The sequence below is a fragment of the Drosophila melanogaster genome, chromosome 2L (genome assembly GCF_000001215.4).
Source record: "Drosophila melanogaster chromosome 2L".
In the NCBI taxonomy this organism is placed as follows: Eukaryota; Metazoa; Arthropoda; class Insecta; order Diptera; family Drosophilidae; genus Drosophila; species Drosophila melanogaster.
The window spans coordinates 5,999,877-6,012,722 of NT_033779.5; the positions used below are offsets into that span (position 1 = coordinate 5,999,877).

Below are 12,846 nucleotides of genomic sequence, written 5' to 3' on the forward strand. Positions count from 1 at the left end.
TTAATATAAGTAAGTGAGCTCTTTTATTGTTTTTAGAATACTGTGTGTTAATTTAAGCCTTGGCTTTAAGAATTTGAATTTGTATAATATATTTAAAATAACCAGTAGACATAAGTATTTAGTTAACGGTAATGCCTATGAAATTGTTGTTGCTCAACTCAACAAATCAGCAGAAAATGAAATAAATACGCAAACTGGTTTCTGTAAAATACATTGTTTATGCAAGATCAATAAAAAAAAAACAAACATCCAAGTTTTAAAGTTCGTAAGATTGAACAAAATGGCGGTTTTCTTGGGAAACGGTATTCTTTGCAACGTATTTGGAGCCGTCGCACTGCGTGATAAAAAAAGTGCAGTCACGGTCACACTGGCGAGCAGAATTTCATACGTTTTTGTTTCCTTTTGGCCATATTTATTATTGTTAAAATTGGAGCAATGCCAGCTGCTGTGCGCAAGTTCCGCCGCGAGACCAGTGAAATCAGCTGCTGTCTGAAGTACCTTTTGTTCGCCAGCAATGTGATCCTGTGGCTCTCGGCCCTGCTGGTCCTCTCCGTTGGCATCTGGGCCTGGAGCGAGAAGGGCATGTTCCGCAACATTGCGCGGCTGCACTTCATCGCCCTGGACCCGGCCTTCGTCCTGATCATCCTGGGAGGCGTCACCTTCCTACTGGGCTTCATGGGCAGCGTGGGCGCCTTGCGCGAGAACACCTGCCTCCTGGGGGCGGTGGGTACCACATTGTTAGTGGATCCCCTCTGGACCTAGTTAATCCTTATTTTTCCGCTTGCAGTACGCCATCTTCTTGAGTGTCTTGCTTATCGCAGAGATCGGCTTCTGTGCCGTGGCCTTCGTGCTCAAGGACAAGGGCTGGGTGAGTTCCATTTGAAGGCCACTATTCTAGCCAGCCATTACTAAGGTTTGCCTTTTCCAGATCAAAGACCAGGCCACCGAGGGACTCAAGGCCTTCATTCGCCACTATCGCGAGGACGCAGACCAGCAGAATCTCATTGATTGGATCCAGGAGGATTGGTTGCAGTGTTGCGGCATTGATGGTCCCAAGGACTGGGACAGCAACAACTACTTCAATTGCTCGTCTATCGCTATTGGCAGCAGGGAGGCGTGCGGAGTGCCATTCTCCTGCTGCCGCAGACGTCCGCAGGAGGTGATCAAGAACAAGCAATGCGGCTACGATGTACGCAAGGAGGGATATGTAAGTCCGCTAGCTGTTTTCCCCCGTCTTTCCGAAATGCATATTGAAATTCACCCACGAATCGTACGCATGCAGCCGGTGGATAGGAATATACATGAGCGTGGCTGCTTGCGCGCTGGCGAGGATTGGCTGGAGGCCCATCTGATTAGTGTGGCGATTGGCTGCGTGGCTCTGCTCGTCCTGCAGGTGCAAAACATTTCTATAGTCGTCGTTGTATATTTCTTTTTGAATCTTTGAAAATTTTAAGTTTAGTGTAGTTCAGATGAGAGAATCGTTTTTAAGGTGGTCCCATTTTTTTTAAAAATATGGTTTTTACTCGTAGTAGTTACATCTTTTTGTTTTATAATTTCCCACAGACTTTATATTTATTTTATTTTTTTAATTTCTTACCAGGGCATGGAGTTGTCCAAAATAATCTACGAAAAGGGCTGTGTTCAAGCAGGCGAAGAATGGATGGAGCACAACTTGATTATTATTTCCGCAACTGTTATAGTTGTGATGTTTTTTCAGGTTTCTGTTTGATTTTATTATTTTTCTCACTATGACAATAGATAGATTCTTCTTGTAACGATACACTTTTTGTAGATCTTGGGCATTTGCTTTGCTCAGAACCTGCGTGCCGATATCTACACTCAAAAGTCAAAGTGGCACTGACAAATGGCTCTGTCTGCTCCCACGGCCATTTAGAAGGACACCCAAGGTGGCGAAGGATTTGGGAAACTTCGAGGTAAGCCACATGGAGCATCCACCAACTTCAAAATAAGAATCTGTATCTACTCATCTACGCTCCGGTTAGTTAACTATACTATAAATTCCTTGTAAACCCATACTAGGGTGAATCGATTTGGATGCACGATAATCGTTGATAGAATCTAGTCAATGATCAATTCCTAATGCTATTGCCAAAGTAACTATGTTCCGGAAATTACGATTCACCCTTCGCTTTTGATCAGAAAACACAAATGCCTATGGTAAACCCTGATTTTCGGGACACACGTTGTATATTGATATTGGCATAAAATGTTCATTGATTAGGTTTCTCTCCCACGATTTATCTATTTTTTGCGTCCATAAAATCGACCCAGTTTAACCCATACCCCCATTTATACTCAAGAGTACGCTATGTGTCTAACTAAAGCAAACGCATTCCGTCTTCGTGGACATTGACTAATATTAACTAGGTTGCCAAATTTGTTGCTGTTTTTACGTCGGCTTCCCTTTAGCCCAAGAACAAATAAGAAAAAGAAGAGCAAAACATTTTAAATAGATTTTCTACACATTTTACAAAGAAAGTGAAAAAGGAGTCATAGGAAAAATGAAAAATTTATCTTGAAATGCAGCTGTGATATATTTTTAAAGAAAAGTATAGAGAAATCGAAATTAAATGCAACAATTTCCAACAAATCGAATGATCACACCACGAATCTCATTCCTAAACTGAACAAATACAACCTAGCACAACACATATTTGTCTTCAAAATAATAGTTATTTTTATAAGCGAGAAACAAAAAACACAGTTCTGTGACAAATGTCAATATCACAGATCGTAAAATGGAAGAAAGCAATACCACTTGCATATTAATATTAATGAGCTTGAACTAAATTTATGCACAACAAATGGTAAGCTTTACAGCATATGAATATATTTTTGCAACACGCAATTATAATTGAGTAAAAAGTAAGCCAATTGCTGGTTTAACTGCTTGATATCGCACTTGTAACATGATTCACAAGGAAAACATTGATTCGCTCTTGTACCTTTTTAAATCTATATTGCAAAGAGACGTAGTATTGGAAAACTCCAATGTTAGTATTATTTATACTATTTCGCAAACATTCTAATCAAAAGCAATGGAGATTATAAACAACACTGCCCCGAACAGAGTATTACGTTTTTGTGTTCACCAAATAGCTGAAAGGTCCAATTAACTGACAATTGGATAACTAAAGAATTTGCCAATCTTAGTCAGTTTAAAACGATAACTAATTCAACTAACAGTATCCAAACGTTTTCCTAAACTGTCTTAAACTTTAAGAACTCAGTCTGCAAACTTGTATTTATAAAACAGTTCATACTTTTATTGCTGTTCAATATTAAACGTGAATAGAAGTCGAAACTCAACGCCTACATTGCTGCAATGCTCAAAAAGACGATAGTTATAATAAAATGCTTTTACCTTAAAAACCATAAGTACATAGAATGTTATTAATGATACAAAATATGCCCAAAAATCTTGTATGTACACTTGCAACTGAGCAATTGGCCAGATGTGGCAGCTAATACACTTTTTGGATATGTAAAAAGTTAACTTTATGGCAGCTATTGGGTGTATATCCTCTTTAGAGTTTTCCATATAAACATCTGGCCAAATTTTCATGTGCAATGTTAAATTACTAAGCCAATAAAATCACGAACATAGTACGATTAATAATGTGTAAAAGCAAAAAAGTTAACATTCTGCTATAATGGTAACGAAAAAAAGTCAATTGAAAATAAGCTGGAGATCGATAAGAGTCAGTCAAGCACAGATCAACAGCATTTATTAAGGCGTATATAAACATAGATTTATAAGAGTTAGAAAATTTATAATAAAGCTTAACGAAGGTTGTTGACACAAGTATCAATCAAAAACGCTTCTAATAAAGAAATACGGAATAACAATGCATACAAGGCTCATCATTTAAGTGGAACATCACCAGACTCTCCGTCCAGCTGAGCAACTGCGTCGAACTGCACTGCAGGTAGATCCTCGCCAGTTGCTGTCTTATTCGCTCGTTGGTACTCAAGGATCACCAGAGAGTTTTCACCCACTTTCAGTATCTCGTTGGGCACATATAAGGTGACCTGTGGACCTGCCACAGGCCAGTAGCGTCCCAAATTAAAACCGTTCACATAGGCCACGCCCTTGCCCCAACCGGCCATGTTCAAATAGGTGTCGCCCACCTCCGTCACTGTCAGGCTGCCAGTGTAGAGTATTGGTCCGTTTCGAAGAATGCGTTGCCTTGCCAGCAACGGGTCCAAGGCCTTCTCGTCAGTGTGTTCGCGCCGCCAGAGCTCGACGGCGGATTGCTCCAGCGGGAAAGCGGTGCTCCGCCAGTTCTCCAGCGGGAGGTAACCACCATTGTGCAGCTGCAGGCTCACCTCACCAAAGATGCCCTTCGTGTCGTTGGAGATGTAGAAGTTGACGCGTCCTTGGTTCTCCACCAGCAGCTGCAGTGTGCTGCCCCAACCCTTGCTAAGCGGCAGCGAGTAGATCTGTGCCTCGCGGGAGAGTGTGCCCACCAGTTCCTGGTCTACGAATACGTGTGCTCGATCGTTAATTTGATCTATTTTCAGCAAGGCTGGGTCTAGATCCATGCTGGGCAGCTCGGTCTCGTACAGGACGAGGCCCGAGTACAAGTCTAGTTCCTCGAAGGTTTTCGGCTTGATCGATTCGACGGGATCACCCTTGGAGAGCGCAGCACGTCCTTCCGTCGAGAGCAGTGTCAGCTTGGGTGTCAGCTCCACCCTTCCGTAGGCCAGACGCTTAGCGGGATTCAAGGTGATTTCCGGCAGCGGAAGGAATTCTCCAATCACAGCCTTGACAAGGTTGTACTTAGTGGTGACGCCACCGGCCTCGTCCATCACTGCATCGTAGTCGTAGCTGGTTATGTCTGCCGCATATCCGATGCCACCGTCCAGATTATAGTTGGCACCAGCAGTGAACCCAAAGTTTGTGCCGCCAAAGAACATATAGAGGTTAACACTAGCGTTGTAGCTCAGAATTGTCCTGGAAATGTGAAAATGCTCATAAATCTGGGTAAGAAAAATCTCTCTCTATGTTAAGATTACAAGATAATCTCTTCAAACTTCTCAGGTAGAACCGATATCATACCGAAACCGGTTTTGAAGAAACCTTATACCCCGTATTTCCAACATACCTTAGTGCATTGGCTACCTCCTGGCCATCACGCCTTTGGTTCTGCTCCTGCCAATGCGTTAGCCAGCCGGGATAGAACTCCGAGTTGACCAGTGGGCCAGTCGGCTGCAGGGCACGCAGCATTGCCCAGATTTTGTCAATCTCATTGACTGCAATGCGGGTTTGGTGTATACTTTCTGTTTTTATAACAACCACTTGGCATACTCACTGCGATCGATGCCGAAGTCAGTGGTGGCGAACACGTTCTCGATCTTTCCACAGCTCATCTTCTCGTTGGGTATGTCCACCGTGAAGAGCAGCGCCTTGCCGGACACATACTTCTCCGTCTCGTCTCGCAGCCAGTTGAGGTAGTCGTGATCGCAGGCATAGTCACCGTACTCGTTCTCCACCTGCACCATTATGATCTTGCCGCCGTTGCCTACGAACAGGTGCTGGAGGCGTGGCATCAGCTCCGCATACCACTTGCCCACCTCTGAGATGTAGTTGGGGTCATTGGTCCGCATCTTGATGGACGGGTATTTGGTAAACAACCAGTGAGGAAGACCACCCTGAAAAGAGGCAATATTAGTCAAAATTATGAATAATAATACTAATTTCGAACGAAAACCAGTTAGAGCCAAAAACGTTTGTAGTAGAGAAAGTATTTAAGCACATTCAGCAACAAAATCATTTTATACTTGCATTATCTCGCTCAGCACAAATGTAGGGACCTGGGCGGAGAATGATGTAGAAGTCTTCCTCCTGAGCAATCTCCAGAAACTTGACAACATCCGCAATGCCCTCCCAGTTGTATTCTCCATCGTGCGGATTGTGGAGCGACCATTCAACATAGCTGGATAAAGTAATCTCGAGTTATTAATATGTTTTCCATACATTAATTTAGAAATAATATAGCTTACGTATCCAGAGCATTAAGACCAGATGCTCGCATGGTGCGCAACCGACTTCGCCAGGACTCGGGTACAGCGCGGAAATAGTGAAACGATCCAGAGACGTACCGGAAGGGCTGGCCATCCAGCATGAAGGTGTTGGCCTCATGGTCGATCGTAAACCTTGGCTGTTCCTGTAAAAAATGCGCATTTAAATCAGGCACGGATTTAGCAATCGCCTTATAGTTGCACGCAAGGAAAAACCATTTGGTTGGGCAACTGCAACTCACCTCGAGGAGATCGGTGTTACCACCCATCACTGCACTTAACCTGTCACTTGAATAATTATAGAGATTGCCAATCTTAGTCAGACTAAAAAATGTTTAACCCAGTCTGCTAACTTGTATTTATAAAACAGTTACTACTTTTATTGTTGTTTAATATTGAACGATGTGAATATAAATCGAAACTCAATGCCTACATTGCTGTAATGCTCAAAAAAAGATATATGAGTTGCTTTTACTTTAAATATCATTATAAGCCCAAAAGCCTTGTAAATACAGCTAAGGTACTTTTTGTATATCTAACAAATATTAATTTTTATGGCAGCTATGCTATAAAGTAATCCTGTAAATGTAAGTTGACCTGACCCAATTGCCCAGGTTGTATGTTCGTGTAAATTATTATTCTCACCTCGGGGGCGTCGGTGTCACCGCTCAGTCCCACACAAAGCCCAACGGTGAGGGCCATCACAGCAATTATCAGACATCCACTTACGGCCATCGTCAGCTTTCGATTGCGACGACAACCGCTCATATTGAAGAGCCGACTTGGGAGCTTGGAGAAACACCACAAATGTATCGCTAGCGATATAAGCTTGCTTGAAAGCTCGCTCCACTCGGATGGGTGGACCAGAATACACAACCGATCGCCAGTGCCGACGGGAGCACAATGTCAGGGTAATGGCTGGTGGGCAGTGGACAGTGAGTTTGAGTTATGGTTTGGATGGCCAGCCTTGGGAACTTTGGACGCGCCTTTCCTGGTGGCCCGATAAGGCCTGTTGGTCGCCGCTGGAGTGGCTGATAGTGCTGTACATTTCGCCGGCTAATCGGTATTCGTTTTGAATTCCTCGTTGAGATATTTTCCATCCGCACAAGTGCTTTTCCAGCTTATAAGTACTCCAGAGTGCCGTAATGTTAATCGACGTGTTTGCTGATTGGGCTAATTAGGCTAAGATTTGGTTGACATTGCTTTTTCTATAAGCTATTTACGGTCCCCCTAAGTGATGTCCAATTTTTGAAAGTCATTACGAAAGTTAAAAATATAAGAATCTTAAAAATACCCGTAGGGGTCTTTTACTTGATTTTAATACTTAATAATAATAATAATAATCATAACCTTTGTGTTGAAAATATGAATTTAATGCGAAGTAAAGTCTGCAAGCATTGTAAACCAGAGGTCGGAAACCTCTAAAGAGATAACATTCATTTGGGTTTAAGTAGTTTCTTTATTGTTATCATTATCTTTACATATACAAAATTGCAAAAATTATGCATTCATTGCGTTATGCCTATATCATTTTGTGAGAGAGTATGTTTGCTTACGATGTTTTTTGTTTTTTTTTTTTTTTTGATTAATGTATATTGTCTCTTCTATAGTCGAGTAAGTTATTGCATAGAATAAATAATGGGATTGGTAAGTAAATACAAGACTTTGGTAGTACATCAGAGTGAGGTGGCTCTTAAAGAGTTTTTCCATAAAAATATGATAACTAGTTCGTTTTGCATACGCGTACAATACTAAATTTAACTTAACTAAGGATTAAACGGTATTTGAACTGTAACATAAAGTGCTTTTGTGTTTCTGCTGAAATGATATATGTATACTCAGGCTGAGGTAGAGACAGCACGAAATTTAAAGATGCGGAGGGTCTGGAGACATTGTGGATAGTAGATAGGAGGTCCTGGCATAGGTTCGCTTTAAGTTAGTTCATTTGATATCGGCCAGAAACTTAAGTCCATATTATTTCACAGCTTACTGCTCGGCCATCATGCAAAACTTGTCGGCCATCAGGGTGAGCACCTTTTCCAGTTTGTTGTGCCGATCTTCGGCCTTGGCCGTTGCTCCGGAACTGCCCCATAGGAACTTGACATGGAACTCGGTTCTGTGAGGATATGGGAAACTTGAGGAAGACTCGAGAATAGTGTATTCTATCATATTACCGAAAAGCATCAGCTAGAAGCTCATCGAGCCGAGGACTAGCATCCTCCAGGATGATCTTGGCATTCTTTCGATACAGTTCCAAGTTCTTCAGGAAGCCACGCGATGCATCCAGGTGCTGGAAATTAATGGTCATGCCAAAGTCATCCGCTTTCGACTCCCAAGGAGCAATACAGGTGTGGTACAGAGCTGGGCGATCGTCAATGTTGGAGTGGTTTATGATGTCCATAACGGGTCGATCGATCAGTAGTGCATACAGCAGAACATGGGGAACGGTTGTGTTTGGAGCCTGTGGATTGGAGGCCTCGTTCATGATGCTCAACGTGGGTCGCAACTTGGCCTCGAAGGTGAAGGCGCTGTCCGTGTACTGTTGCCTCAGGATGTGCCAGGCCTGGTCGAGCTTTTGGATCTGAAAGAGGTGGTGGGACAATCGGTTATGATGTATCGCTCTAACAATGTAGCTTAATGGTTTGCAAACAAGTTGCCAAACTGCTAATTGCTCACGTGTGATTAACTGTGATAATAAAAAGATCATCTAAATCATCACTCGTTTGCTAAGCAAAAAACTGTGATGACCTAATGTACTTGTTTATACCTCTCGGCGTTAAACTAACTAAAAAGTAATTTGTTTTAGTGTACACTGCACCGAACGAGTATTCACCTGTTGCATGCACAGGCCCAACATGATGGCGCAGAATCCAAACAGATTGCCGAGAGCCGTCTTAGTTTCCACTGCGATCTGAATCCATTTACTGAGCAGTTGGGCTCGGTCCAGATCCGTTTGACAGGTGAGTATGGTCACAGCGACCATCAGCTTGATGCACTGCGTCCGCTCTATTATGTCCTCCCTAAAGACCTTTCCATGGGGCAGTGTTAGCAGCTCAAGACCCGAACAGCTCAGATAGTAGTCCTCCTCGTTCGACGGCTCCTCCAAAAACAGGGCAATGTCGATGCGAGTGATGTGCTCCGCCAGCAGCTTTGGGCCCGTCTCCAGAAGCATCATCTTGAACGTGTTGAGGGCATCGCCATCCAGGGGCTTGTTCTCCACAGATGGCAGTAGCAAAGTAACAAAGTTCTCAAAGTCAAACTTGCTTGCCTAAAAACGCAAATAAATGGTAAAATTAAGTTTTTAAAGCTAGCCTTTAACTTACTGTTTTAACTTCTTCTATGGCCATGGTGAATAGTTCTTCCTCAGCGGCCAGGACGTCGAACTCCGTGAAGCTCTTCAGCGTTCCGTTCGAGACCGAAGTGGTCATGAATCGGGGATTCTTGATTATCACACCCCGCTGTACGCTCGCCTCACATGCATCCCCTAGAGCCGAATCACCGGACCCGTTCCCCGAGTCGGATCCACTGGCCTGGTATGCCAGCACCGCTGCCATGGGTTCCTTGCGTGGCTTGGGCGGCGGACTGGGCGGCCGTGAGTCCGACGGCGAGTCCAGGCTGCAGTTTCTCGCCAGGCTCGAGATTCGGGCCACCGCTTGCTGGCGCAGAGCGTGCGCCGCCGAAGTGTTGGGTCTGGGCAGCGAGTGGGTTGTGAACTTGCTCTCCAGGTGCTGCTCACTGGTCGGATTGCACCTGGCGATTGTCTGGAAGCGCATTATTCCGTTGCCATTGCCATTCTCGAGCTCCTGCATCTGTAGTTGTTGCTCCTGAAGCTTGTTGATGTTGCTGACCAACATGGCCTGGGCCGGTGTGAGGCTCTGGGAGCGCTGTTGCTTCTTGCACGGCAGCCGCGGCGGTGGAGGCACCTCTCTACGCGCCCGCGGCGGCGAGCAGTGCGGACTGGCCGGTGAGCCAGCCATCGGCGAGAGCTGTTGCTGCTGCTGCTGCTGCGGTTCGAAGCGAAAGGTAGCGTTCATACCTGCTCCCACTGCACCATTGCTGCCCATCGGCGAGTTCAGAGGACTCAGACCTCGCAGACCGGCCAGCATCTGCGTGTGCAGTTGGTTGCCCACGATCTTGTGGCCGTAGAAGGAGAGCGGATAGGTGCGATTGCAGGGAAACTGAATGAGCGCTCCCGATGCTGACGAGATGGGCTTGCCGGATCCCACGTAGAAGGTAATTAGGTCGGGCACCGTATCGAAGGCATCCTCCTCAAACTGGTACTGCACACGTTCGTAAACCGTCTCCGGTTGAAGCACCAACTGCAATGCATAACCACATCAGATACTACTTGGTAAACTGGTACTCCAATGCCAAGAACAGTGCGAACCCACCTTATTAAGTACGAAGTGCAGTACAGCCGCTTTGCTCCGGCAACTGAGCACATAGTTGTCCGGCTGGGAGGCGCAGTCGCGGACCAGGAAGTCGCCTTCGCGCTGCACGATCTCCTCGGCCCGCTGGCGTGGCAGTGCGCCGTGGTACCAGGCGTGGGAACGCAGCTCCCTGGCGTCCAAACTCAGCTCCCACTCGAGCGCCTTCTTCAGGGCGATGGCCTCCTGTTGCTCGCTGGGACTGGGCTGGGCGGTGGCCAGCGGAGTGGTGGCATTGCTGCTCCCATAGCCCTCCATCCTGCTGTCTTCGATGGCCCAATGGGGACTGTTGCACTTGGAGCGCGGCCTCAGTTCCTCGTAGCTGTCAATGGAAAGACGAATGAGTGAGTAAATTTCCCTTATTTTGGGTAATTTTATAGTATCATAGGCCATTCCTCCCACAGGCGGCTTTGGGGAAATTTGCTCCCACAGGATTTGGTCCTTGGTATATGGACAACTCACTATATGTGTGAAGTTCAAGTGCAAAAAAAGAAGAAATCAAATTGCAGACCTAATGTTTTGCCATAATGAACTGAATGGAACTTCAAAAAACTTATATACCAACTAAAAGGATTTAGTTTTTTTAGGAAATCGACTTGCCTCTGTTATCACTCACCTGCTACGCCCATTTTGTAGTAGAAAATTTAGGACAGGACACACCCAAACCCAATTGTTCAGTAGTACGAAAGAACTCGATTCACCAGCTGCCTGAATAATACGATTTCTAAACAAAACTCTCCATTTGAAAATAGATAGACTTCACTAGCACAGAACTAGTCTCGAAAAAAAAAGGAGTGCAGTTTAAGGTCCTTCGTATTGTAGTAGTCTGAACTCCCTGCCGCTCGAATCTACTCTGAAAAGTTCACGGCAAAGGACTCGAGTGCGGTGCACTTTTGGGGGTTGGACACCGATTTCTGTGCACCACGCTACTCCGCGCAGTTTGTTTTGGGTTTTGTTGGAAAACTCTAAGGACGCCCGAAGTCACTTTTTTGGGAAATTCGCGGAGCATGCGCAGAGTCTATGTTATGATTGTCCATTGAGGGTAAAAAGAAATCTTGTGGATGTTGTGGAGGATGTTGAATATTTTAGTTTTAAAACTCCAACATGCCGGATGTGGTATACTTTTGCAACTATTATTAGCATAATATAATAGCATGGAAAATTTAAGAAGATTTTGAAGGGTTGAATTCTGAAATGCACACTTACATGGTGGAAGTCTCATCAAAGGTTAGTTGCTTCAGGACCTTGCCACTCTTGGTGGTAATCACGCCGGGTCCGCTATCGCCGCTTCCCGCCATATCTTGAGGATTCTCACCCAGATACACCAATGGACAGGAGTTCTTGCGCCGTGGCACTGCTCGCGGCGCACTGCTCATTGCTAGACAAGATACGAGTAGATAACTCAGTGGGGGGAACTACGTTTCACTGGCTTACCTTCCAGATTCATGGACTGCCTTCGCTTGGCACGAACACCCAGCAAACTGTTGACCATCCGCTGGCGATGGGCACCGCGCACGCCAAATTGCTTCAGCTCCTTGTCCGTGATGTCCACCACATCGTCCACGGTGCTGAACTCCTGTAGGTTTCCTGGTTAACATAACATACAGTCTCAATTGGGAACTGCTGATCATGCAAACCTTCGTACTGCTGCAGCTCCAGAAGGTCCAGCCACTCGCTTATGCTCATCCTAGAGTTGTGCACCATTACGGCCAAATCTTCGCGACGACGCACTGTGTTCGAGTACCGAAAGTTCCACAAAATGCCTACGAAGCGGTTACGAAATGTGTGATCATTATGATCAGAATCGGAAACCGTATTTTCGCCACTCACTGCTCCTCCGATTCGGCACTTGGCGGTTCTCCAGTTGTCGGGCTTGGGTGTTGCCCATGTTGCCCAGGCTATCTTTGCAAATCCAATGTGCAGATCTGAAAGATCTTTAAATTCTGGAGCAGTACCAAACACCTAAGCTGAAACTCAACCGCGCACTTCGCTTTGGGAAAAACAACTGAACGTGAGCAAATGTTGCCCAAACAGACTTCTTCAACTGAGCTGAAATTGCATATGTCATTCACCGACTGTTAAATACCCTAAAGGAATTACGCATATAATTATAAATCATATATGAACGTAAGATTGCAGCTAAAGTATGAGTAATATATATTTATTGTTTCTATTCTATTCTCTATTTAGTAATGTTCTTTAAATTCAGCTATAAATCGTTGTTATTTTTTTATAGTTTTCTATAATTTCAGCGGAGTCTTAAAGTAATTGAAAAAATGAACGAACTCAGCCAAAGAGACCGACAATGACAATAAAGCCCAAGTGAGTAAGATTTCAATGTCGTGCACCAACAATTTACCCTCACTGTTTTTCT

General features: G+C 44.7%; 3 protein-coding genes and 1 non-coding gene across 9 annotated transcripts; 2 read left to right on the forward strand and 2 right to left on the reverse strand.

Annotated features, from left to right (window-relative positions):
• Positions 1 to 351: 351 nt before the first annotated feature.
• On the forward strand, positions 352 to 3,862 carry Tsp26A (Tetraspanin 26A). Of its 3 annotated transcripts, NM_001103623.4 has the most exons (6): positions 352 to 723; positions 788 to 868; positions 929 to 1,207; positions 1,283 to 1,393; positions 1,601 to 1,717; positions 1,793 to 3,862. In NM_001103623.4, the coding sequence occupies exons 1-6, from the start codon at positions 436 to 438 to the stop codon at positions 1,859 to 1,861; spliced, it is 945 nt and encodes a 314-aa protein (NP_001097093.1). In that variant the 5' UTR covers positions 352 to 435; the 3' UTR covers positions 1,862 to 3,862. The 3 variants fall into 3 exon arrangements, with proteins under 3 accessions (NP_001097093.1, NP_001260119.1, NP_001245911.1); NM_001273190.1 differs by lacking the exon at positions 1,601 to 1,717; NM_001258982.2 differs by lacking the exon at positions 1,283 to 1,393.
• On the reverse strand, positions 3,698 to 6,951 carry Gal (beta galactosidase). Of its 2 annotated transcripts, none has more exons than NM_001273191.1 (6): positions 6,691 to 6,951; positions 6,028 to 6,185; positions 5,810 to 5,960; positions 5,337 to 5,676; positions 5,130 to 5,277; positions 3,698 to 4,978 (listed from the first exon to the last, which is right to left on the reverse strand). In NM_001273191.1, the coding sequence occupies exons 1-6, from the start codon at positions 6,811 to 6,813 to the stop codon at positions 3,886 to 3,888; spliced, it is 2,013 nt and encodes a 670-aa protein (NP_001260120.1). In that variant the 5' UTR covers positions 6,814 to 6,951; the 3' UTR covers positions 3,698 to 3,885. The 2 variants fall into 2 exon arrangements, with proteins under 2 accessions (NP_001260120.1, NP_608978.2); NM_135134.3 differs by having other exon boundaries at positions 6,028 to 6,191.
• On the forward strand, positions 4,291 to 6,457 carry asRNA:CR43866 (antisense RNA:CR43866). The gene is made up of 4 exons (NR_073730.1): positions 4,291 to 4,320; positions 4,546 to 5,008; positions 5,066 to 5,969; positions 6,023 to 6,457.
• A 536-nt stretch (positions 6,952 to 7,487) lies between the features above and the next one.
• CG9098 (uncharacterized protein) lies at positions 7,488 to 12,462 on the reverse strand. 3 transcript variants are annotated; one of them, NM_001273192.1, is made up of 9 exons: positions 12,303 to 12,462; positions 12,110 to 12,235; positions 11,907 to 12,048; positions 11,679 to 11,850; positions 10,437 to 10,794; positions 9,369 to 10,364; positions 8,879 to 9,313; positions 8,220 to 8,626; positions 7,488 to 8,161 (listed from the first exon to the last, which is right to left on the reverse strand). In NM_001273192.1, exons 5-9 carry the CDS (start codon positions 10,728 to 10,730, stop codon positions 8,032 to 8,034), a joined length of 2,262 nt encoding a protein of 753 aa, NP_001260121.1. In that variant the 5' UTR covers positions 10,731 to 10,794; positions 11,679 to 11,850; positions 11,907 to 12,048; positions 12,110 to 12,235; positions 12,303 to 12,462; the 3' UTR covers positions 7,488 to 8,031. The 3 variants fall into 3 exon arrangements, with proteins under 3 accessions (NP_001260121.1, NP_608979.2, NP_723142.1); NM_135135.3 differs by having other exon boundaries at positions 11,907 to 12,059; NM_164672.3 differs by lacking the exons at positions 11,679 to 11,850; positions 11,907 to 12,048; positions 12,110 to 12,235; positions 12,303 to 12,462 and adding an exon at positions 11,089 to 11,357 and having other exon boundaries at positions 7,629 to 8,161.
• Between the last annotated feature and the right edge of the window lie 384 nt (positions 12,463 to 12,846).

Bases quoted from the DNA above. Each gene is read 5' to 3' on its own strand.
- Tsp26A (NM_001103623.4), top strand. From the start codon at position 436: ATGCCAGCTGCTGTGCGCAAGTTCCGCCGCGAGACCAGTGAAATCAGC. The intron at 869-928 runs GTGAGTTCCATT...TGCCTTTTCCAG, and splicing joins TGCTCAAGGACAAGGGCTGG to ATCAAAGACCAGGCCACCGA. The intron at 1,394-1,600 runs GTGCAAAACATT...ATTTCTTACCAG, and splicing joins TGGCTCTGCTCGTCCTGCAG to GGCATGGAGTTGTCCAAAAT.
- Gal (NM_135134.3), bottom strand. From the start codon at position 6,813: ATGAGCGGTTGTCGTCGCAATCGAAAGCTGACGATGGCCGTAAGTGGA. The intron at 5,278-5,336 runs GTGAGTATGCCA...CCCGCATTGCAG, and splicing joins TGACTTCGGCATCGATCGCA to TCAATGAGATTGACAAAATC. The intron at 4,979-5,129 runs GTATGTTGGAAA...TCACATTTCCAG, and splicing joins GAGGTAGCCAATGCACTAAG to GACAATTCTGAGCTACAACG.
- CG9098 (NM_135135.3), bottom strand. From the start codon at position 12,360: ATGGGCAACACCCAAGCCCGACAACTGGAGAACCGCCAAGTGCCGAAT. The intron at 10,365-10,436 runs GTGGGTTCGCAC...TATGCATTGCAG, and splicing joins TGCACTTCGTACTTAATAAG to TTGGTGCTTCAACCGGAGAC. The intron at 8,627-8,878 runs GTGAATACTCGT...CACCTCTTTCAG, and splicing joins TGGGCCTGTGCATGCAACAG to ATCCAAAAGCTCGACCAGGC.